We start from the raw sequence: 25723 nt of genomic DNA, 5'->3' as shown, positions 1-25723 counted from the left end.
ATATATATATATATATATATATATATATATATATATATATATATAAAATAGCAAAATTACTACCACACGAAGTCTAGTTAACATCTATTATCTCACATAGCTACAAATTTTTTTCTTGTGATGAGAAAAATTACGTCTTAAATGGCATATAATAGTGTGTTAGGGACTTTAGGACTTTACGGTATGGTCATTTTTTCAAATATCTCCACTAATAGTATGGAGCAGAGTCATGGATAACCCAAATGGTCATTGGAGTCTAAATAGCCATTACATAAACCAGTGCCTCCCAGCCAAAGACCCTCAGGAACACACCTGTAATTAAACATGTTGGGTTTATTACTCATTTCAGCAAGGAGAACACACACCCTGAGTGTCTCAGTAAGAGTATGTTAGAAGGGGCGCCTGGGTGGCTCAGTCTTTAAAGAGTCTGCCTTCGGCTTAGGTTATGGTCCCGGGGTCCTGGGATCGAACCCCACATTGGGCTTCCTGCTCGGCGGGAAGCCTGCTTCTCCTTCTCCCACTCCCCCTGCTTGTGTTCCCTCTCTCGCTGTCTCTTTCTCTGTCAAATAAATAAATAAAATCTTTAAAAAAAAAAAAAAAAGAGTACATTAGAAAAGACTTGGAGGATTTGGGTTCATGTTAGGTGATTTTGAGGATGGTTTAAGGAAGCAGGACTTTGCTCTGCCCTGGATGCTGTGAGGAAGCAAGAGTGTGGGGTGCCTGGGTGGCTCAGTTAATTAAACGTCTGACTCTTGATCTCAGGTCTTGATCTCTGGGTTGTGAGTTCAGGCCCCATATTGGGCTCCATGCTGGGTGTGGACCCACTTAAAAGAAAAAAAAAAGCAGGAATGATTCTGTGATTGTGTGTCTCAAATCTTATGTATAGCGAGGCTAAAGCTGTAATTCGTAAAAAAGCAGTAGTCACTCAGATTTGCCAGGATGGAGAGATCTTTGGTATTTTGTGACTTGGACAGTGTTCACATTTTGTCTGTGTTCAGGCATGATTACAAAGTGGTCTTGATTTTGTGTTGATCCGACTGATGAAAGTCAAGCAAGTCCTGCATGTCTGAGGCTACTTTTCTCCTCCTCAGTTATACCACACCTGTCACCACACACACGTGTGAATAAGAGCTGACGTACTTGGACTAAACAGGGAGGTAGATGGCATTCAATGAAATACTATGCAGCTATGAAAAGAATGAAGTGAGTTTTGGGGGGTTTTTTTGCTTTTTTGGGTTTGCTTGGGTTTTTTTTGCTTTTTTGGTGTTTCTTTTTAAGATTTTATTTATTTATTTGCGAGAGAGAAAGAGAGAGAGAGAGCACAGCAAGGGGAGTAGTCAGACAGAGGGAGAGGGAGAAGCAGGCTCCCCGCCAAGAAGGGAGCCCGACGTGAGGCTGGATCCCAGGACCCTGAGACCTGGGCAGAAGGCAGATGCTTAACCAACTGAGCCACCCAGGTGCCCCTGTACCTTTTGAATTTCATACCATGTGTATATTAATTTAAAAAATAATTTATTATTTTTAAAGTATTATATGGTCATGGTTAAAAATTCAAACAGTATTGAAGTATATAAAACAAAAATTCAATCTTCCGTCTTACTTCTAACATATGCTCCCTCAGTTGCTATTAATGGTTTGGCATATATTGTCCTAAATTTTTTTTTTTTTAAGATTTTATTTATTTATTTGATAGAGACACAGCGAGAGAGGGAACACAAGCAGGGGGAGTAGGAGAGGGAGAAGCAGGCCTCCCACAGAGCAGGGAGGCCGATGCAGGGCTCGATCCCAGGACCCTGGGATCATGACCTGAGCCGAAAGCAGATGCTTAACGACTGAGCCACTCAGGCACCCCTAAATATTTTCTATATATTTATAAACATGTATGACACACATATATTGTACATAATTTTTTTAACCTGAGATCATCTTTTTGGTAACTTAACTCTTTTCACTTGTTGTATCATACATGTTGGACCATTTCAGTACATATAGATGTCCTCTTTTAAAACCAACAAAGAAAAATCATCAAACATCATTCTTTTGTGCAAGTAATCATTAAGATATCTCACCAGTCTCCTACTGATAGACTTTAGATTGTTTGCAGTTCTTTGTTCTTGTAAACAATACTACAGTAGATATTTTGACTTAATTTATATGTGTGTTATAAGTTTTTGATTTTGTTATTTAATAACATCAAAAAATTTGGATAGTGACAACAGCCTGCATATGAAAGCACAGGCAAAGAAAGAATAGGGGGCTCCGGAGGGGACGAGTCATCTAGAACGTCCAGAGGGTGGGTGTTGAGGTGGGAAGGGCTGGAGCTATGAGGAGCAGCCTGGTCTGGGAGCTCACGACATTCTGTGCTATGGATTTCATGCTGGTGACTGTGAGAGGTCACAGAAGGGCTCTGTGCTCGAGAACGATGTGACGGGGTCTGCACTGTGGGGCGTGCTCCGGCCACAGTGCGCAGCATGGAGGGCGGCTTTAAGGAAATCGGACTTGAAGCAGGGAGATCTGTGAGGAGGTTGCTGCCGTGACAGGCAAGGCAACAAATGATGAATACTTGAAATTTAAAAAAAAAAACAACAAAAAACAGAAAACCCAACTTGAACTAAAGTGCAAGGAGAATATAGTTGAGAGCTGAGAAAGAAACAGTAAGATCTGGTGACTGCCCTGCCTGTAAGGGATGGGAGGGGAGTCTGGGGATGAACTGATACCTGAGGGCAGCCGCTGCTGGACTCCAGCCCTGCCCCCCGAAACAAGGAACAGGGTTGAGTGGGTGTGGACGGGGAAAAGCGAATGAGTGTGGGGCACAATGAGGGGTCTCCGCTAGACATTCAAGAAAAAGTGTCCGGGAGGCTGCCTAGGAGCCAGGGCCGAAGAGCGAGCCACAGGGTGGGAGGCGCTGGCCCATGGGGTTGTGGAGAGCAGCTGAGTGCCACTCCACGGTGGCTCTCCCTTCCACCCCATCACACCCCCCCCCCCCCCCCCCCCCCCCCCTATCTGCCCCTCAGACACAGATCAAAAACCTAAACCTATTGTCACCTTTTTTTTTTTTTTAAATAAGAATCATTCCAGCAGAAGAGGCAGCTTACAAGCTTATACTTTTGAGGAACAGCCTACACTTCCTGTGGTGAGTTTTATCCTCTCCCCTCATTGTCAGTAAAAATAGGAAACTCAAGAACTTTTTTTTTTTTTGGAATACTGAGTATGAACATTGGACTGCTTAGCAATGAGCCAATCCAGCACAGAATCTCAGTTCTTGGAGATGAGGTTCAGGAGAGGGGGAAATGAGGTCGGTAGGTGGGGGAGACCACCTCTCCCGTGCTAAGAAAGCAAGGCCCCTGCCCCGGCGACTGGGGACGACATGTGGGCTTGTGCGCTGAGGCGCTGGGCTGGCTGGAGGTGGTCTGTAGGCAGCTTCTGGGTCGAGACTGTGCTGTCCAGCTGCCTCTGCTCTGGATGCTGGCCCCTGGCATCAAGCTGCAGTGTCTGCCCCATACGTGAAGTGGCACATCAGTCACTTGGGCAGGGGTGGGCTGGTGTTGGCAAGCTCAGTGGCCAGGCTGGATGGAGTTTTGCTCTCTCTTCCCATCAGACTCCACATCCACTGAGGCCTTCTGCCTCCTTCTCAGTAGGATTTCCAGCCGCAGCCTTGACTGGGGCTTAGACCTTAACAGCCTCATGCCTGGACTCTTGACTCCCTTTTGGTCTTCCACCCCCCTCTTCCTGACCCAACTCTCATTATTTTGAGTTTATCTCTCCTTGACGCAGCCCCCACTTGTGTCTTACTCCCAGGCTCCCAGCCCCTCAGCCTACCATCCTCCTCATCCGCCCACGGGAACCTCCTGCTGCCTTCACCCCGTCCCTCCTTTTTCTTCCAAACAGGCTGCCCCCCTTCCTGACTCTCTCCCTCCTCTGGCTCTGTGTGCATGCCATTTCCACACGTAGAATACCTCCTCACCTTTTTCCGCCATTTGTAATTATGAATGGCAGTCTATGCATTAATTTTGAAAAGTGGGGATTGTTTTTGCTTTTATGAAAATTCCAGCACAGGGATGCAGAGGCTCAGAATTCCTTGAACCAAGAGTGGCTCATCCATCTAAAAAGGTGGCGCTGCACCAAGAGAGGGCCACAATCCTGTACTGACGAAGGGGGGGGGGGGGCAACTCACTTGTGCCATTGGCCCAGTCAGCGTTGACCGTCTACGATAGAGGAAATGCCACAGAAACACGGCCCTCACCATCCTTTCTCCCACTATTGCCACTTGCCTGTCCTCCTCCGTTAGGCTGGAGCCTGCTTAAGCAGAGACCTGTGGTTTTCTCCCACTGTGCTCTGTAATGTCCTCATACAAGGAAAATGTCGCAGGCATTCCTCCAAGAAGCTCACCAGATGAGCAGCAGAATCTAGAGATGATTTATATTCATCTGTGTATACACGCACTTCAGTTTTTACATGTACTAGAAAAGCTATTTCCATACCTTTTCCTTCTCAATACATTGAATTGGTTTTTAAAATAGTTTTCTTGAGATATAATTTACATACGGTAAAATCCCTTCATTTTGTACAAATACATGAATTTTAATAAATTTGTACAGTTGTGCAAACATTACCACAATCAAGTCTAAGAACCCTTCATCACCCCAGAAAGTTTCTTCAATCCCAGCACCTACTTTCAACCCCAGGTAACCGCTCATCTTCCTTCTGTAGCTACAGTGCTGCCTTTTCTAGAAGTTTCATATAAGTGGAACCATACAGTGTTGTAGTTTGATGTATCTGGCCCATTTCACTTCATATGATGTTTTTGAGTTTTGACCATGCTGGTGCATGTCTCAGTAGTTCGTGATACTCTGTTGTGTAGACATATCTGCTCTATTTCATTTATCTACTCACCAGCTGTTGGACATTCGTAAAGCCAGGCAACTTTAAATTCCATTATTTTGTAGACGAACAGCTAATCATATCTGTCAGCAATATACATCTACCCCTGTGTGTCTAGGGACAGTGTAGCTGGTAAACAGACCAGTGGTGATAGTTTATATGTATAAGACACATTGGGGAAACAGGCCAAACCTTGAGGAGTCTAATCTGGTTCAAAAGACAAAAGGAAGACCAAACCTGGACTACTTTAAGTAAACCTGGGAACAACCAGACCTCTTTATTCATTAGTAATAAACTCATAAGTAGCAACTCCCCAGCCCTTACAGAAAGACGGCAGGGGTAACTTTTGACTGAGCACATATGGGTGATAAATTCTGTAGTTAGACTACCTGGCTCAGATCTCAGCTCCATATTAGCAATGTATCTGTTAGGCAATTAGCCCAATTTTCTAAGCTTCAGTTTCCTTGTAAATAAAAACGGGCTAGTAATAGCAATGATCTCATTAAGATTTGTGTGGAGGTTCAATGACATGATCTATGTTAAAACATTTAGTGTGTGGTGGTTATTACTGTCATGTTTTATTAATGTTGGTATCACTCTCATCATTGTGGTCTGTTCTGGTTTTTCTTAAGTGGAATGTGGTACACTTCATTTCATACACCTCAAAATATGATTTAAAAGTCTCTTCATTTTAAAGAGAGAGGGCAGTGAAAAAGGGAGGTAAGTGGTCCTTTTAAAAGGATTGTTTCATAGTCATACTCAGTTTTCCTATTATTCTTCACTGTAGTTTTTGCCTACTTCATCTGGATTACCCCCAGGTTGGGAAGAAAAGCAAGATGAAAGAGGAAGATCGTATTACGTAGATCACAATTCCAGAACTACCACCTGGACGAAGCCCATGGTACAGGTACTGTGCAATCTACCTGTTAACTTGTTTTCTTACATAGTTTATGCCATCATACTCCTGTGGAAGCTGGTACATCATTTTGTGGTATATACTGGTTGCCGCTAGCGTCTTCTAATTGCTGACCTTGGTGCTCCCGTTTCCTATGGATCTCTCACATACATGATTACCACTTGCTATCATGTAAAACAAGTCCAACTGGGAATAAAAGGATGGAGCAAATGATCTGGTCCGTTGGGTAATTCCGTTATTTGAATGGTTAAAATCATTATTTCTCTAAAAGATAATCTTAGTGATTAGGATCTGTTAAAGAAATTTGCCACGATGACACTTTGTCCTTGGCAACAGCAAGTGCGTTTCGTGACATTTCCTCCTAAGTGTTTAGGAAAATGTTTAGTTTATTTTATCACCGTTTCTCTGAGAAATTTTTTAACACGGAGAAGTATAGAGAACAATATAGCAAATACACACCTTCTTAACACCCAAAATTTACCACCATTAACAAATTACCGTATTTGTTTCTAGGCATTTTATTTTTAAAAATAAAATCTTACAGGGGTGCCTGGGTGGCTCAGTCAGATAAGTGTCTAACTTTAGCTCAGGTCATGATCTCAGGGTCCTGGGATGGAGCACGCCCCCATCGGGCTCCCCACTCGGGGAATCTGCTTCTCCCTCTGCCCCTCCCTCCACTCATGCTCTCTCTCTCTCTTTAAAAAATATTTAAAAAATAAAATTGTGGGCGCCTTGGTGGCTCAGTTGGTTAAGCGACTGCCTTCGGCTCAGGTCATGATCCTGGAGTCCCGGGATCGAGTCCCGCATCGGGGTCCCTGCTCAGCGGGGAGTCTGCTTCTCCCTCTGACCCTCCCCCCTCTCATGCTCTCTCTCTCTCTCTCATTCTCTCTCAAATAAATAAATAAAATCTTAAAACAAAACAAAACAAGTATAAAGGCAGTGGCATACAATTTAAAAATATATATATAAAATTGTACAGATAAAACTCAATTCCCTTTAGCCAAGCCCTTGGTCCCACTACCCAGAGAGAAGCACCGTCTTAAGCCTCTTGGGTATTCTTCCAGTCATTTTTTTTTTTTTTTTTTTTTTTGCTTAAACAATAGAAACTTATTTCTCACAGTTCTGGAGGCAGGGAGGCCGAGCTCAGAGGGCAGCATTTTGGGTCCCGGTGAGGGCCCTCTTCTGAGCTGCAGACTTCCATCTTCTTGCAGTGGCCTCACACAGTTCTTCCAGGCTCTTTTATATACTTACAGAGAGAGCTAAAATGATGCAAAGTAGTGTTTATGTTCCTGTGTTTCAAATTTTGCAAAGATGTCATATAATTCTAAATCTTTTTTTGTTCAACATTGTTTTTAAATCCTATCCATGTTGTCTTATGTATGGATCCAGTGTGTTTCTTTTTTTTTAAAGATTTTATTTATTTGACAGAGAGATAGAGAACACAAGTAGGCAGAGCGGCAGACAGAGGGAGAGGAAGAAGCAGACTCTCCGCCAAGAAGGGAGCCTGATGTGGGGCTCGATCCCAGCACCCTGGGATCATGACCCGAGCCGAAGGCAGCCGCTTAACCAGCTGAGCCACCCAGGCGCCCCCAGTGTGTTTCTTTTAACCACTGCCTAATATTTCATCGAATGAATACATTACATTTCAATGATCCAATTCTGCAATGGATATTTGCCATGCATTTTGTTTGCCCGGCATTGGCAGCCACTTCTACGTGTGGGGAATTGCACATTCTGTGCGTCTTTGGGGCAAGCAGAGACAGCCTCCTTGAACTGGCACCGTGGTGATCTTGGCGCTGGGGCACGGTCCCTCTGACCTCGTTGCCTCCGTCACGTGCATCTGCAGCAGACTTGGACTGCTGGCAAGTGTCGTACCGCTCAAGAATTAGCTGAGGAATTATAAGTTATTTTAAAAACGAAGTTTGACGGAACACTGTTAGAGAAATGAGTCTGCCATGTTTAGGTCTATTTATAAGGATATATTCTGTTTGCAGGTTAAGTTACCTTTTAACCACAGCTATTTGTGTGTTCTCTATAAAACATGACATGACTTACTTCCTGTGCTAGGCCACAGCCGAGACCAGTCAGCTGCGGTCAGGCCAGAGTTCGGTGTGCCCTCAACCACACGTCCCCACGAGTGATTCAGCGCAGCAGGTGACCCAGCCGTCTGAAACGGAGCAAGGATTCCTTCCTAAAGGCTGGGAAGTCCGGCACGCACCCAATGGGAGACCTTTCTTTATCGACCACAACACCAAAACCACTACCTGGGTAACTTTCATACTGTCCGGTTTGAATTTGGAACAATGATCTTAACTCTTACGAATAGTTCCCTGTAACTCTTTAAGTGTACATTAATATAACGTACACTTCCTTGTATTCACTTAAAGAGATGCTGAGTTCTTAACAGTATCATTTCTACTCAAGAAATATTTATGCCTATTTTTAATATTTTTAGGGATTGTGGAAATACATTTACTTCCTATTTCGTTTTTAACTCGCTAGGCATAAACGCTTAGGAAGGTATTTGTAATAATCCTTTTATATGTTGCTTTGTAGTTCCAAGGTACTTTTGAATCCGTATCTCATTTAATACCTAGAAAACCTTGGGGGTGGCTAGGTAGAATAGTATTTCTCTTTTAAGATAAGCCTTAAAGCTCTTTAGCAGTTGGTTCACCACTAATAGAAAAATTACTGAAAATCAGCAACAGATGACTAGATTTTTATTTATTTATTTATTTAAAAGACCAAAGTACCGGGGCGCCTGGGTGGCTCAGTTGGTTAAGCGACTGCCTTCGGCTCAGGTCATGATCCTGGAGTCCCGGGATCGAGTCCCGCATCGGGCTCCCTGCTCGGCAGGGAGTCTGCTTCTCCCTCTGACCCTCTTCCCTCTCATGCTCGCTCTATCTCATTCTCTTTCTCAAATAAATAAATAAAATCTTTAAAATAAAATAAAATAAAAGACCAAAGTACCTTAATAAAACTAAAATAGTTTAATAAACTACTTAAAATAATATTAAAACAATGTATATAAGTGAATCCAAACAAATTGAATTTTGTTCTTTTTTTCAACAATTTGAATTGGCTTTAGTAACCTTTTTGAGCTTACCTCCCTAGCTTTAAAAAATATTAATACATCAACACCTTTACAGATAAGTGCCAAAAAGCATGTGCAAGGCCTCAGAAATAACACATGGTCTAGTTTCATGTCCATTCATTCAGCAGTTTTTATGGAGAGAATAGCCCCTAGGTAGAGACACAATCCCTGAAGAGTGGGGCAAAATTCTCTGAATGGCTTCTATGAAACAGATGATGAGTTAAAACTGATCCTACTCTGAGATCTGCGGACTGAATCTTGTAGCCTGGGAATGATGGGTTTTAGACAGAGAAACTACTATTTCACAGATGAAGCAAATGGAATAAAAGTAGACTTTAAAAGAGAATATTTTAAATATCAATTGATGTTAGAAAAACAGAGTAACAGATTGACTTTCTTGATTTTAAAATTTGTGTGTGTGTGTTGTTGTTTTCTTTATTTACTCTACCAAAAAAAAAGGAAGATCCAAGACTGAAAATTCCAGCTCATCTTAGAGGAAAGACATCACTTGATTCTTCCAATGATCTGGGGCCTTTACCTGTAAGTTTATAGAATTGCTAGCAATCTAACTTGGCTCTCTCAAACATTTTTTATTTTGGAATACAGTAGTTCTTCAACAACTCTAAGTTATGTTGTTATTAAAGTGTAATGCCGGGGTGCCTAGGTGGCTCAGTCATTAAGTGTCTGCCTTCGGCTTGGGTCATGACCCCGGGGTCCTGGGATCAAGCCCCGCATCAGGCTCCCTGCTCAGCGGGAAGCCTGCTTCTCCCTCTCCCACTCCCCCTGCTTGTGTTCCCTCTCTCGCTGTGTCTCTCTCTGTCAAATAAATAAAATCTTTAAAAAAAAATAAAGTGTAATGCCTTCTACTAAGAATGGAATATGAAAATAACCTGTATAACAAAATGCCATTTTCCTACCCTGTATACATCTCAGACCCTTTCCAAAAATAATTGAAATACATTCTTCATTATAGCCAGGATGGGAAGAAAGAACTCATACAGATGGAAGAATCTTCTACATAAATCACAGTAGGTGCAACATGATTTTTCATTACATTATTTTTTTGTAATACTGAATTTTGTGCAGGAGACTCAAGAACACCTTATTTCTCTCCCTCTTCAGATATAAAAAGAACACAATGGGAAGATCCTCGGTTGCAGAATGTAGCAATAACTGGACCAGTAAGTCTCTTTGCATCCGTATGCTCTGATGGCAGTGGCCTCTCACCTGTCTTGTCAAGGGCAAATGGTCAAGGGCGTAATCCTACAGACCTTGAGAGGACAGCACATCTGCAATTCTGTACTCTCCCACCACCCCCACTCCAGGTCTTAATAATTTGAAAAGAGTGTATAAACTCATTGTCCTTACCCTTGCAATAGCCTTAGGAGACTAGTGAGCCAGATAGTCAAATGCCAAGGCAGTGGGCTGCTGGGCTCAGGCTGGTACTTGCCATTGCCTGAAAAAGAATGTTGGCAATCCTCAGGAGATCAGAGAGGAGCCAAGAATGTACCAGGTGATAAAGTAGACAGCACCCAGTCGACTCCAGGAGCATGCTTGAACTTTTTGGTGGAAATTACTGTAAATGCTGGTGTATAAAATACTCGTATTTAAGTATAAATATTATAATATTTAATGTTATAATATAATAATGATAGGAAAAATCATTTTCTTCTTTATATAGTTACTTGTTCCATATTTTGTTTTTGAGATTTTGTTTTCTAATTCACAGGAACAAGTGAAATTGAAGATCCAGTTCTTTTAAATTACTCTTTAGTCTCCATGTTTAGTATTTTAAAATAATGGGTAAAAAAGGCAATTCCTCAGAGTTCAAGGAAAAAGTGCATTTTTCAAATTGTTCCCTTAATGGAGAAATCACTTTAACAGTGTGTTTAGAAATGGAAATTTTCATTTCTAATATTTCTCTCCTTGGAAGAAATTTCCTGTTTCTGGCTTTTTGCATTTCAAGAATATTGCATGATGAAAATTACAGCCATGGAAATTGCTGAATACAATTTAATTTTAAACAGAGAAATTAAAAATTTTAAAGTTTTGTATTTGTTTTCCTTCAAATTAAACTTTTCTTTCCAAGTATTCTCTTTTAATGCCTTTAACTTATGTTCATAAAATACCCAGAGGGGAACTTTAAAAATTGTTCCAGAATAAAAACAGCCTAAACCTTCTTCATTTTTCCAAAATTTTCAACTCAAGGCAGTGCCCTACTCCAGGGATTACAAAAGAAAGTATGAGTTCTTCCGACGAAAGATGAAGAAGCAGGTTAGTTATATTTACATTGAGTTCTTAGGAATGATTGTTATGTAGACTGAAAGTGTGGGAAATGCATTTTTAAAACGTAATAGAGAATTTATTCTATATTTTAACAACTTTGAATAGCTTCTTATAGGGAAAGGTGGCTTTTTTTTTACTACTCCGTGTTACATATCATTAGAGACCACAGTTATGTCGTGTCTTTCCTTATTTTTCAAGATATCTTATGATATATAGAACAATAGTATTAAAGTTTGCTTTTAATGAGCTCTAACCTGGTTTCCTAGTGGGGTTTGTGGAACTTGGGCTTGGTAGAATCCGAGCAAGCTCAGATTGTCCCCCAGCCTCATCCCTGATTGTGTAGGAGGATTCTCTATATTCCTCTTCTGCTTGGACTCGTTTTCCAGTGGTAGTTATTCATGCTCTACCGCTTCGTACAACTTATCTCTGCCTAATTTGAAAATACAACTGTGATTGAAACAGTGGTCCTATTGTTTGTCTCCTTCTGCTTATCAGATGTGTTCACTATAGTTTTTTTCTTCCATCACCACAAATTTAATATTTGGAACTATACTTATCATCTGCCCATCTATTTCTCTTCTGTTGGTGATGACCACTTTGTAATGCCTTTCTAATTTGCTCCCACTTTTCCCCTTTCCCTGCAGTTTAGGAATACTACCACTAGGTGGCTATATTGGGTTATACTTTCTTGCGTTCCAAGCCGGAAGCCTGCTTTTCCAAAGATTCAAGATGGTGGGTCTGTTACCAAGAATGTTTTCATCCAACATTTAACAAAAAACGAGATGTAATAGTTTTTTAGTGCAAATATTTTGTGCCTTAATAAAAGCCTAAACTATCAGCAACTTTTTAAAACTCATCTTCAATAATAGCTTTGTGTTAAAATTGCTCTGGAAATTGGTTTTCTACTTCTTAAAATCCTTTGGGGTTTTAAGACTTTGTTGATCTGTTGGTCTGGTAAATATTTTCACTCTTAATGAAAATATGCTGGTGGAATAGAATTCACTAGCTTCTCCATTTGCCATTCTGAACACTTACAAACATGCTATCATATCTAATTGTTGATGTCTTCCTGGCAGCAGGAGATATGGAACAAAGCCTTCATAAGCAGGTCATAACACACAGAAGCCACAATGAAAGCAGTAATAGTTACTGAGCTCTCAGGGCAAACTGGACATTCTTCTTAGCAAGTTATATGTATTCATGTAATCTCTATATTAGCAGTGTAAGGAAGGAACTGTCATTGTCACTTTTGTAGGTGAGGATACTCAGGCACAGAGAGATTAAGTAATGTGATCGAGTCCCAGGGTTATTAGTGGCAAAGCAAGACAAGTGGTCTAGCTCCAGAGTCCATGTTCTTGACCAAAATGACATATATTGATAATTAAGAGAGATATTTACCCAAAATGCAACGAAGGTATATAAAGAGATAAAAACATGAAAGAAAGGTTAAGAAACATGGAGTTGCTCCAGAGGGAGAGACTCAAGAGCATGGGGAAGAGGCTACGAACCTGCATCCTTAGTTTATCAAAAAGTCCCTAGTAGGATTTAAAAAAATCTGTATCTAGTCTCATTACAGCAAAAGAGCAGAACACCAAGACAGAAATAAAAATGTTTAAAAATCATTGCTACAAAAGCTTAAGTTGTCTTTAACCTTTTCCTCTGCCTTATCCATAACATCTCACTAGTGAGGAGTAAGGATGGCTAATCATTATTGAGCTCACCATGTGCCAGACATGGAGGAAGCACACGAAATGCATTATCCCCTGACGTTCTAAAACAGCTCCGTGAGGTGACTATTATTGTCCCCAATTTACAGGTGAGGTAATAAGCCTTAGAAAAGCCATGTCAGGGGGGCGCTGGGATCTGAACATGGGGCTCCTGACCCCAGAGTCCACGCCCTGGTCCACTACTCAGCCCAAACATGGAAGTCACTCCTCCTGGCCTCTCTCTCTTCCATCGCCATCCCTCTCTCACAGGGTCTTTAACTGACCAGGTGCCTCTTGTCTCTCCTTAAAGCCACCCGTTAGTCAGTCTCCAGGAACAACCTGACCCTGCCCCTCCGCTCAGCAGCTCTTCCCAGTTGGCATCCACGCTCCCTCCACTCTGGCCCCAGACCACTGTTCTGTCTTCTCCTGTCACTGCAACAACCCTTTCTCCCTCCCTCCTGCACCCTCTTGCTGTTACATACAGTAGCCCCCCACCGCCCCCCCCGCCCAGGCTCTTCCCTTAGCTGCTCCTCAGTCCTTCCCTGCCTCTCCCTCAAGTCAGGACTTGTTCTTAAAGCCTCCTGGATCATCTCATTTGCAATTAATAGCTCAATCTTTTAGGCCCCACAGAACATTTGCTTATATCTTTATTATTAGCAATTTTCTTACTCTTGTAAATCTCAGGATTAGTAACATTTACATTTGTTTCTCTTATACACACTGGATTATAAACTCCTTGAGGGAGGAATCATACCTTATACCACATTTTTATTCCCTTTTCTTCCCATCCCCATTACCATAGCTACCTAGCATGGGGCCTGGCCCAGAGCAGGCCCCAGTAAATGCTTGGCTGCACAAGATGCCTAGTGTCTAAGACTGGTTTTCTCCGATCTTGCCTTTATTTTTATTTGCATAAGCAGCAGAGAAAACTGCTTATATTGCTTATAAAAACTGCTTATATTATTATGTTTCTGTGGGGCTTCCCCTTTTCCCTAAATATATTGAGTGAAATTGGTATTTTTTTTCTTAGAAGTAACCCTCTCTTCTTCTTTTGAAGTGACAGAATTTTCTCTTACTGGTTTCCACTTGAACATTGCACACAAAGCACTCAAGAATAAAATATTCAGACATCTTTTTATAAAATTTACAATGAGGTCTGTCTAGAAGCATAGTTATCTGCATTTGTCACATAAGCAAAGGATGTACAGAAAAATCAGCAAGACGGCAGAGACTCGAGAGCTCAGGCTTTCTTAACTTTTGTCTTCAGTTTCTTCACCCATAAAATGGAGATTATATTCGTCCCTTCTTCCTTGCGTTGTTATGAGGAGTAAATGAGTTAACCTGTTAAAATGCTGGGAATAGTTGCCTGGTACAGTCTTTAAATGTTAGTGCCTATTAATGAGTGCAGCAGGGTGGGCTCCAAGGAGGAAAGGTGGAGGTCGGGAAAACCGCAGAACCAACAGGCAGGCGAGAAAGAGCAGGCATTGGCTGGACTGTAGGCCACAGGATGGTCTTCACTGGAACTTAATATGGAATGGACTGTTCATGAAATGCCTTCATGTGAGCATTATTGCCCCTATCGATAACTGCTTCTTCCAGTATAAAAATCAGAAGTCTGTATTATTATGTGATTAGAGAAAAGGCATGAATTCTTTTATACCATAGAGGAAATATTAGACAACAGCCCTAGTCACATTTTCCCCAAAAAAGGGTCTTGGGCACAGGGTAGAGCACAACGGTTTTTATAACTTTACAAGAAATAAATTTGCCATCGTGTTGAATTGATTTAAACCCTAAGTCTCTCTTCTCTGGGTTTTCAGAATGACATTCCAAACAAATTTGAAATGAAACTTCGCCGTGCAACTGTCCTTGAGGACTCGTACAGGAGAATTATGGGTGTCAAGAGAGCAGATTTCCTCAAGGCTCGGCTGTGGATCGAGTTTGACGGTGAAAAGGGGTTGGATTACGGAGGAGTCGCCAGAGAATGGTTCTTCCTGATCTCAAAGGAAATGTTTAACCCTTATTATGGGTTGTTTGAATATTCTGCTACGTAAGTACTTTTACAACGACTGTATACAGAAAAACAAAAGTCACTGTTGTGAAAGTAACAAAGAGTTGCATGATGCAAGGAAACTGTGTGTTAACAACGTGCCAGAAAAGGAGACAGTCACTAATGTTGTTTCAGGAATAACTTTTTAAAAAATGGTAGTAAAATATACATAACATAAAACTTACCATTGTAGCCATTTTTTAAGCGTGTGGTTCAGTGGTGTTCAGTACATTCACATTGTTGTGCCATTGTCCCCACCGTCCATTTCCAGAACTCGTTCACCGTCAACTGAAACTGGTGAAGCCCATGAAACACTAACTGCCTTCCCTGGTGGTCGCCATTCTGCCTTGTGTCTCTGTGAATCTGACCACGCTAGGTACCTCATATCAGTAGAATCCTACAGGGTTTTTCCTTTCGTAACTGACTTATTTCATTAGCGTGATGTCCTCCAAGTTCATCCATGGCATAGCATCTGTCAGAATTTTCTCCCGTAAGGAGAGAAATGGGGTGTAAAAGGACACCCCATTTTGCATATCCATTCATCTGTTGTTGAACACTTGGGTTGTTTCCCCCTTTTGACAGAAATGACTGTTTTTAAAACCATTAAATCCAGTGGTCTCATGTGGTTCTAATAGAAGTAAAAACTCCAAAAAGAGGGAGCTAATTATAATTTTGTTATATTAAAATTTTTATATGAAATGTGGAGAGGAAAATTTATATAAATGTGGTTGTCTTTACAGGGATAATTATACCCTACAGATAAATCCAAACTCCGGATTGTGTAATGAGGATCACCTCTCTTACTTCAAGTTTATTGGCCGAGTAGCTGGAATGGCAGTTTATCATGGCAAACTGTTGGATGGTTAGTATTAAGCATAAAACATTTTTTTAAGTATAATGATCTTATTTCTTTCATTTGGTAATCATTTTCAATACGTTTTATTTTTTTGAAAGGTTTTTTCATCCGCCCGTTTTACAAGATGATGCTACACAAACCAATAACACTTCATGATATGGAATCAGTGGTATGTCTTTTTCACTTATAATGTACAGAACATATAATTTAAGAAGGAACTGGATATTTTAAAGTTAGAATTTGATGATGAAGAAATTAATAGATTATAATGTTCCAATGAACATTTCCCCCAACATTCTAATATGAAAATTTCCTAAGACATAATAAAAAATTTTTTAAATGTTATAGTGGACATATATGTATCCACCACCAAGATTCTGTACTTGGTTTTTTTATCCCTATGCTTACTTTATTACCTACCTATCCATCAGTCCATCCATGTGTCCATCAATCCATCTTCTTTTTTGATGCACTTCAAAGAATCCCCTTCTCCCTAATTGCTCCAATGTACTAACAACATTTGAATTTTGATCTTTTATGATGAGTGGATATGTTTTCAAAATAACAGTCCAAAGGCAAGGCCTTGTGGTTAGGCCACTACAAAGAAATGGAAACCTAAGGATTAAATCCCTGACGGTAGCTTTGCTGTGTGAACTGAAAAGCCTCATGCGCTGTGTGTACACATGGATTCCAAGCTCTCTTCCTGGGGACCAAGTACATTTTTTATTCCTTTCCTTGTGACATTATCAATGTGGACCGTATAATTCTTTATGAAGCATAAGATTTCACAGTTATTTGAGTTGGTTAATTGAGCTTCTCTATTTATTTATCTGAGATTTTTCTTTAACTTAGGCCAAGTATAAGTAACAACCTGCTCATACATAGCTACTTATACATTTTACACCCCGTCTCAACAGGCCGTACGAGAGAGGCGCTTGGTGCTGCTGGGCATCCGTGGGAGTTAGGATTCATCTGGAAACTACTTTAGTTGACCCTTCAACTGGATAATAAAATCTGTACCTCCACTGCCTCTACATAGAGATAGGTTTCCAAACTCTTGGGAAAGCCCCACTCTGCTGATTTATGCATTTTTACTCTCACACTTAATAGTCATCCCACTCTTTTTATAATACTTGTGTGTATATAAGAAAAGACGTCCTACTACTTTTCATCTTTTGTCCAAGTAGTCAGACTCTCAGCACACTTTCTTTGCAGGTTCAGGTGTCTTTTTATGTACAAATTTTAAATATGCGATTTCCCCATCTAGGATAGTGAATATTACAATTCACTAAGATGGATTCTTGAAAATGATCCAACAGAATTGGACCTCAGGTTTGTCGTAGATGAAGAGCTTTTTGGACAGGTTTGTAAACTTTGATTAATTAAAATGGTACATAAATTGTGAAACAAATGTTATAACTTAAGTTTAGAAGTTAAATAATGCATATCCTTGACACATTCCTGTGCTCTATTTTTAAATTTATTTTCCAGCAACAAAAGCTGTCTCAGCAAGAATTTCTGCTTTCCTTGACATTTGACTCATTCCGTGTTTATTTTAGTAAAACTAATGTTTTAAGTTTTCTTAGCTTGTGAATGGATTTAATTTAAAACACTGGGTTTCTGGTATAACTATAATGCATATATTTTATTTTTTTCACTAAAATAACACATCAAGATATCATGCTTAATTTTAGACACATCAACACGAGTTGAAAATTGGTGGATCAGAAATAGTTGTCACCAATAAGAACAAAAAGGAATATATTTAGTAAGTATTTTGTTAGTAAGTATTTTATTATGTTTAGTATATACTTCACTGGAAATAATTTTGTAATTCTTTCTGGGAAGACTCTTTGTACCCTCTTTCTCTTTCTTCATAGCCAGAGTCTCAGTGTTCTTTTTACTCTTTCTATAACAATGCCATATTACCACTCATATTCACTTTCTGCCTGGAGCTTACCTAGTCTTTATTTTTTGTTTCCAACTGGAATAAATATACCTTAAATTTTTTTCTTCATTCATGTGAAAAAGATGAAATGTTTTGTTTCTTTTTAGTCTTGTAATACAGTGGCGATTTGTAAACCGAATCCAGAAGCAAATGGCTGCATTTAAAGAGGTATTCATTTATTTTTGTTCGTTCTTCTGCCATTTCAAAGTACAATTCGTAAGTTTCAAGTATTGGGGGCTCATCACATCTGAGAACTAAGAGATGACTGGCTTTTTAAAACAACTTTTAATTATATGTTTATAGTAAAAAAAATATTTAAATGGGGGCGCCTGGGTGGCTCAGTTGGTTAAGTGTCCAACTCTTGATTTCGGCTCAGGTCATGATCTCAGCTCAGGTTAAGCCCTGCATCAGGCTCCATTCTGGGTGTGAAGCCTGCTTAAGATTCTCTCTCTCCTGGGGTGCCTGGGTGGCTCAGCTGGTTAAGCGACTGCCTTCGGCTCAGGTCATGATCCTGGAGTCCCGGGATCAAGTCCCGCATCGGGCTCCCTGCTCTGCTTCTCCCTCTGACCCTCCCCCCTCTCATGTGCTCTCTCATTCTCTCTCTCTCAAATAAATAAATAAAAATCTTTAAAAAAAAAATTTAAATGAATAGGTGTTAGAACTCAGTCATCCAAGAGGCCCATACAATTAACGCTGATGCTCCCCCTATACTCCGGTCACTGCTCCTCACCTTTTCCCAGTCACGTCTCCTCCATCTTAAGTAACCTCAGGTGAACAAGGTTCAGAGTGCCGTAGGGAGAGTGGAGTAGGCCATTTATTTTCCCACATGGGATCACACTGTACACGCTAGTTTGTGACTTGCTTTCTTCTCTTATCAAATATTTATTGGAGATCTTTACACGTCAAGATGCGTAACTGCCCTTCCTTGTGGCTGCATTTTATTCACAATATAAATTCATAAGTTATTTAAATTCCCCCCATTGGTGGCATTTAGGCTATTGACAGGGCACTCGTTTCTTAAGCCAACTTAAAATCTTCCGTTCAGTATTTATCACGTACTTTTCATTTATTCAGTATTGAGTGCTCGCTATGTATCTGGTGCTGCACAAGGCAGAAAGACCTAGGTCCTGCTCTAGGGAGCAGAAAATCTAAAGAGTGACGTGGACAGAGGCAGGCGTGAAGTGCTCAGTAAGCACAGAGAAGAGATCTGGGCAGGGAGAGGTGCAGGAAGGGCCAGGGAAGGCCTGGAGGGACTGGCCAGCCACACAGAGGAGGGCAGTGCAGTTCTAAGCATAATGAGGGGCATGTGTGAAGTCTGGCCATAAGACAGACTGTGCACATGTTGAACATGCTAGCAGTTCATACACTGGATAAGATGAGGCAGGAGGTCAAACTGAGCTGAAGAGTTGAGCAGAACCAGATTAAGAAAGGCCTGTTTGCTAAACTGGAAACAGAGGGAATTTGGGGGTTTTGCAGAAGTCCAGTGAGGGGAAGGAAGGTGGCTATAAAACAACAGGATTCAATTTACATTTTAGTCAGATCATTCTGGAAGTGGTAGGTAGCAAGTTAGAGAGAGACAAGACTAGCAGCAGGGCTGGGCGGGAAGGTGCTACAGCGATCTGGGTGAGAGAAGATCAGGGCAGGAACGAAGGTGGTGGTGGTGGGAAGACCACTGTGTGTGTGTCTGAATGGGATTCACAAGGGAGAACTGTAGCTCAGGGTGCTTTAAAGGATAGAGATCTGTGGGGGGGAGCAGCATGGATTTGGGGATCATCTGCCTATGTGTACTGGAGCTGTGGACTCGGTAAGATGGGAAATTGGAAAGAACAGTAAGAACAGGGAAAGTGGATGCCCGCGGTGGGGATGTGGGAGCACCAACCTGGAAGGAACAGACAGTAGAAAGGGATACATCGAGGAAATTAGCAAATGCAGACAGAGACACGAGAGAAACCATCGACAGCAGATGAAGTTTCCAGAACAGCAGTGTTTTCAACAATCTCATAGTGCAGAGAAGTCAGATAAGATACCTAACTAGAAAGCGTTGGTCAGAGTTCGCCGCAAAGCTGTCTTGAGGGCAGCAGGGGCACGGAGGGCAGAGGGCAGCGGGTGGAGGCAGAGATGGTCCGGCGTGGGTTCGGTCAGGTATAATGACTTGGCGGTAAAGAGAAGAAAGACGGGTTTGCTTTTTTGTTTTGTTTGTAAGTTAGATAGGCTTAAACAAATGTAAATGCTGAAAGAGTGAGCTAATAATGAGAAGGAGGTTCAGTGAGATGAGCCCCTTGGGGAAGCAGATGAAGCCCAGAGAGAAAGGGGGCAGGCACCTGTCCCCACTGCCATGGGCAGGCGGCCATGATGGATGTCAGCGCCGGCTGGTACCCGGGCAGGCAGAAGGTTGAGGGAATTCCATCATCATCTCTGTTTTCTCTCTCAAATAAAAGTTATCTGCTGTAAAGGAGGGATGACATGGAGGAGGAGGAAGCAGTTGGGGAAATGCAGGGAGGTTTCAAAATGGCCATTTTGAGGAATCAATGAGAGAGAACAGACTGTGGACACATCCATGTTCTTGCCGATATTGAAACCTCTGTTGACTTAAGAACCCGTGACTGTGTGGTGGTAGGAATCTATGTGCGGGTGGGATTTCTCCCATAGCAATCCAGAGGCTGATGTGTAGGGCTGTCGATGGACTCTGCTAACCAGGTTTTAAAGTACATTCTTTCCACTAGGGATTTTTTGAACTAATACCACAGGATCTCATCAAAATTTTTGACGAAAACGAACTAGAGGTAAGAAATATTCTTATTTTGAAACAGGATTTTTGTGCCCATTATTTTTCTTGTCTACAGTTTGACATTTCTTATCACATAGCTTCTTATGTGTGGATTGGGAGATGTCGATGTGAATGACTGGAGAGAACACACAAAGTATAAGAATGGCTACAGTGTGAATCATCAAGTCATACAGTGGTTTTGGAAGGTAATTGAAAGCTTCTGTTTCTGTAAATTCCTTTTCAACAGATTCAATCATACTTAACGATACTAGTGGATTACATAGAGATAAGAAAAAGTAACAGTGTACTGTATCCATCTACCTGCTGGGTATGGCTCCATCCTGCATACATATTTATAGATAAGTCAGTGTTCAGAATGTAGTAAATGGCAGGAACAACAGCAGTGGGCGCTTAGTCCCTTACCAACATGGAAACTGTTCAAGAGAACTTGTAATAACCTGCTGGGTGTTCCCTGGGACTCCTGCACGGCTCCTTAAATGTGACTTTCCATCTAATCAAGAAGTGTGTATGTCACTCAATAGTATCTGTAAATATAAATTTTTAAAAAGCCATGAGTCACATCCAAGAAGATATTTTTGTCACTTTATTAGGCTGTGATCTCATTCTAGAGAGTTACCGTGTAGCCTCAGAAATGAAGTTTCCAGGAACTTTGTAAGCCACCCAGAAACACATGTAAATGTAATAACTGATCATTAATACTGTAACTAAATTCTGATAACGTATTTTTCAGGATAGTGCCGTTACTTTTTTTACTTTTTTCCCAGTGATATTCCTAAATGCTGTTTTTCTCTTATTCAGGCTGTTCTAATGATGGATTCAGAAAAAAGAATAAGATTACTTCAGTTTGTCACTGGCACCTCTCGAGTGCCCATGAATGGATTTGCTGAACTATATGGTAAGGGTTTTCACACATCATTTAAAAATGGAGTGATGCCACTTGTCTTTTTCATTGATGATTAGTTGTCAAACTTCTATCATTTATACAAAAGCTGAGCTTAATAAAAAAAGAATTAAGATTTTTAAATGATTGGATTTGATACACAGAAGTAGGCCAGAATATATGTACACCTTCTAATCGGATACCAAAGACATGAAATGGCTCGAGTTCCTTTCCATTCTTGAGTTTCAAATTTGATTCCCACTACATATCCCATCACAGAAAAAGCATTGTCTATAGGGTGATGGTTTAGGGCACCATGTAACGTCCCACAGAATGTTAGTAAGTGTACAACAGAAAACAAAGAGTTCCATAGTGGAATACATTTGGGGCAAATACTGGACTAAAAAGTGAGTAGATTTCTTTGGGACTCATTCGGAACCTTTACTATGAAAAAAAAGAGGGGGTTCCAAAACTTATTTGATCATGGACTCTGTGTATATACGTGCATGCATGTGTGTGTGGTGTGTGTGGGGGGGGTTGTTCAGGACTGGTGATAAGACTGCACATGTCTTTCAATATTCAGAGTAGTTACTATTAATGCAGTTTTCTATAAAGTGGAATTCTGCATATCCTAGCAAACTGTTTTCCAGTGCATATATCTCATAGCACTAGAGGTGTTTTTTGTAAAAAAAAAACAAAACGGAACAAGAAACCTGCTGTTTCTGATGTAAATCAACTCAAATCAGTTAATATCTATGTATTGGAATGACATTTACTTGCTTTTAAAGATACTATGAAGAACAAATCTTTCAGGGAAGGTACAGCTAAGGTGGGAGCCCCACGCAGAGCAACAACGAAGTTTAGAATTGTTCTGGGAACGACAAGTCATGACTTCCGCCTCAGTCGTTGCTGAGCTGGATTTCTTGCGCACAGAGAAAGCTGTTGCTGTCTGATGGGATCTCTAGCCCCGTCGGTCTCCTCGGCAAACCTGGGCTCCTTAAGCTTCATGCATATTTTGCAGAACCTGTAAAGCATCTGCCATCCCACCTAGAGTCACTGTGCACAGTGAGAAGAACAAGACAGGAGCTCTGCGCTAACCCCTGCACCCCTTCTTGCCTAATTGGATTTCTTTGCCTTTGTCTTTTCAGTGGTTTCCTGTGACTTCCCCCTTCCTTTTGCTTCTCCTGTATTTTAGCCAGTTACAGTGGGGAAAGAGCAAGGCCGGCCAAACACCCCTTTCCATGTCTAGCTCCACATCCCTCTTCTGTGCAGTCCAGGCCTACAGCCATCCACTGAGTGTGTGAATTGTTTGGAATTTGGGGGAAATATCCCACACATGGAGCCAGAGTTGGAAGTATTAGAATATAATTCAAATTCATATGCATTTTCAAAAAGAAGAAGTTGCTTCAAAATGTTAATATTATAATACAGTATTATCTAGCCAATAAAAAGTGTGTAAGGTTTGTATTGGTTGACTTAGAGGAAGTTTTCACAATGGGTCATTTAGGTGAGAGAATCAAGAGGCCGGGAAATATATTTGATCCCATGTACGGGAAACAATGACAAAGATACTGAAACTTTAACTGTGAACATAATTATGATATGTGATGTGTGAAAAGCAATGTTTTTTGAGAAAACTGTACTATCAAGAATATCCAGGGGGTGCCTGGGTGGCTCAGTCATTAAGCGTCTGCCTTCAGCTCAGGTCATGATCCCAGGGTCCTGGGATCGAGTCCCACATCGGGCTCTCTGCTCGGCGGAAAGCCTGCTTCTCCCTCTCCCATTCCCCCTGCTTGTGTTCTCTCTGTCGAATAAATAAATAAAATCTTTAAAAAAAAAAAAAAAGGGACGCCTGGGTGGCTCAGTTGGTTAAGCGACTGCCTTCGGCTCAGGTCATGATCCTGGAGTTCCGGGATCGAGTCCCGCATCGGGCTCCCTGCTTGGCAGGGAGTCTGCTTCTCCCTCTGACCCTCCCCCCTCTCATGCTCTCTCTCTATCTCATTCTCTCAAATAAATAAATAAAATCTTTAAAAAAAAAAAGAATATCCAGTATATTTAGTGCTGCTCCTGGCAGTTACACTCCCACACATAACTAGCTATGATTATAAGACTCGGGGAAAAGTATGGAAGGTTCTACATTGCGTTGTCAGCACCAATTACCTGGGTGGTTGGAGGATGTTGAGGATTGGGGGAAGGAAGAGCTAAGTGAAAACTCCAGAGGAAAAAAAGAGCTTCTGAAAGTGTCCATAATAAAAGAAAAATGTAGCATGGATAACATGATCACCTGCACACAAAATTCCATATGTATATGCACATGTGCAAAATGATTCACAATAGAATGTTTACTCAAATTTAATAGTGGACTTTGAGACAATTTTTATACTATTCATTATATTTCTCTCTATTGCTTTAATTTTCTTGCAGTGAGATTAGATAATCAGAGAAAAATTAAAGCTATTTTTGGTGGGACTGAAGAAAGAAAGAAATTCCTCATTTTCTCTGTGTACCGATGAAGGAGGTGGTCCTAGGGAAGCGCAGGGCTAGGAAACATTTCAAAAGTCCCGGTCAGGCCTGCCGCCCTAGAGGCGGAGTGAGACTCTTTTGGATTAAAAGAAATCCAATTAGGCAGTGAGAGGAGCCGATGGAGAGGAATCTTCATCTTGTGGCTGGACAATGAAGCCATCAAGGACAGGACAGCCTTCATTTCTTTGGAGTTCAAAGAAACTCCTTCTCTGGACGTTTAAGTTCTACATTGGAAATAATGAGTTGTGAAATTCTAGGGATTCCTATAAAGAATAGATGAGACCCCAGCAACTCTTCTTCCTTACAGGCTCAAATGGACCACAGTCATTTACAGTTGAACAGTGGGGTACCCCGGAAAAGCTGCCACGAGCCCACACATGGTAAGCAGTTTTTTCAACATTGAGAGAACAAATTTTCAGAGAGTAAAGCTCCTCTAACAGAGTCTAGGTACAGAAGGTGTAGCCCGCTCTGTGCTGTGTCAGTGGCAGCTACGGGGGGCGGGGGGGGGGGGGGGGGGGGGGGGCAGGAAGAGCAACACAGGAACAGGTGCATCTTTGCCAGCCAGGCCTGGGCTTGAAGTCTGGGTAGCTGAACAGTGGAGAGGCTCATCTCAGCCGTTGACCATGTGTTGCCCTCCATCGCATGAATGATGGGCCATCCCAAGAGAAGCTAGAACATTCCCTCTTGGAGGTTAAAATAACAGAGGACCCCAGGCATTTGGAGGTCATGATGGGAGTGAGAGGAGCCCACCAAGAAGTCATGGGATGAGTCCATGCCTAGCGCCCAGTGCTGTTACCTTCCTTCTCTCCGGTGATCTAATGTCTTCTAGTGTTGTGGGTGGAACACATCACGAATAGCAGCGGTCCTGTTGGGCACCGTGGCCCTTGCTTTGTCAGTGTCTGATCTAACCAGGTCCTCTCTGTTCTTTCAGCTTTAACCGCTTGGACTTGCCGCCCTATGAATCATTTGAAGAATTATGGGATAAACTTCAGATGGCAATTGAGAACACTCAGGGCTTTGATGGCGTCGATTAGATTCCAAATAACAATCTAGAGTGTTTCACTGCCACTTTTGTATAAGCAAAATCTTGACTTAAAATTTTCCAGGGAACTACTAAAACTTGGCCTTTGTTTCTTTCCAGATAGTGGAGAAAAATCATATAAAAGCATTAGAAGAAACAGTTTGACAACCTTACCATTATTTCATTCACTTTTACAACAATATGTTGCATTGACACAGCTGTTTCTTTCCATCTTTAGAGTTCCCACTCTAGGATTTAAATTCCATGTGCCTGAAATAGTGAGTTGTGTCCTTAACATTTACCTCTTTTACAATATTTGCCAGGCAGTTCTTCCTTAAACTACTGAAATTATAACTGTGAAATATTTGTGATAAGTGTCATGTGTGAAAAGTTGGATGCTTTTTGAGAAGGAAAACTGAAATTTGGAAAAGAATACTTTAATATTGATTAAACTACAATATACTTCATGCTGCCTACAGCTATTATTATTCTGTAGACCTGCCTACTGCACCTTACTGCCCAGATTTTTGGAAAAAGCCTTGGAAAGTGTGTTACCTATCTTTTTAGTCCACTGACTCACTTGCAAAAAAAAAAAATTGTTTACTTCTTCATTTTAAAAGTATTTGGCTTTTGTTAATATGTAGCTTTACTAAACGAGGTGGTTTATAAGACATGAAGCGAATTCAGATTCGCAAAGCATGAAAAGTATTAACGCCTTCGTCTTGCCTGTATATCCTTTTGATTCACTGGCATAGTCAGAACTCCTTCCTGTTT

At 41.2% G+C, this 25723-nt stretch overlaps 1 protein-coding gene across 5 annotated transcripts in view; it reads left to right on the top strand.

Moving 5' to 3' along the window:
- The window catches only part of NEDD4 (NEDD4 E3 ubiquitin protein ligase), a 121709-nt gene extending 96246 nt beyond the window's left edge, over nt 1-25463 (top strand). For all 5 annotated transcript variants that reach the window (XM_021693773.2, XM_021693772.2, XM_021693770.2 and 2 more), the window contains 18 exons: nt 3068-3133; nt 5669-5788; nt 7865-8065; nt 9351-9431; nt 9865-9919; nt 10014-10072; nt 11100-11165; nt 14704-14933; nt 15674-15795; nt 15888-15958; nt 17057-17152; nt 17484-17557; nt 17845-17905; nt 20461-20520; nt 20603-20710; nt 21324-21420; nt 24236-24308; nt 24860-25463. In XM_021693773.2, the coding sequence (XP_021549448.1) occupies nt 3068-3133; nt 5669-5788; nt 7865-8065; nt 9351-9431; nt 9865-9919; nt 10014-10072; nt 11100-11165; nt 14704-14933; nt 15674-15795; nt 15888-15958; nt 17057-17152; nt 17484-17557; nt 17845-17905; nt 20461-20520; nt 20603-20710; nt 21324-21420; nt 24236-24308; nt 24860-24962 (1743 nt within the window). In that variant the 3' untranslated portion in view covers nt 24963-25463. The remainder of the gene's footprint in view (nt 1-3067; nt 3134-5668; nt 5789-7864; nt 8066-9350; nt 9432-9864; nt 9920-10013; nt 10073-11099; nt 11166-14703; nt 14934-15673; nt 15796-15887; nt 15959-17056; nt 17153-17483; nt 17558-17844; nt 17906-20460; nt 20521-20602; nt 20711-21323; nt 21421-24235; nt 24309-24859) is intronic.
- Nucleotides 25464-25723: the final 260 nt, after the last annotated feature.

Source organism: Neomonachus schauinslandi, chromosome 9 (genome assembly GCF_002201575.2).
Source record: "Neomonachus schauinslandi chromosome 9, ASM220157v2, whole genome shotgun sequence".
Classification (NCBI taxonomy): domain Eukaryota; kingdom Metazoa; phylum Chordata; class Mammalia; order Carnivora; family Phocidae; genus Neomonachus; species Neomonachus schauinslandi.
This window is presented reverse-complemented; position numbering and strand designations above follow the sequence as displayed.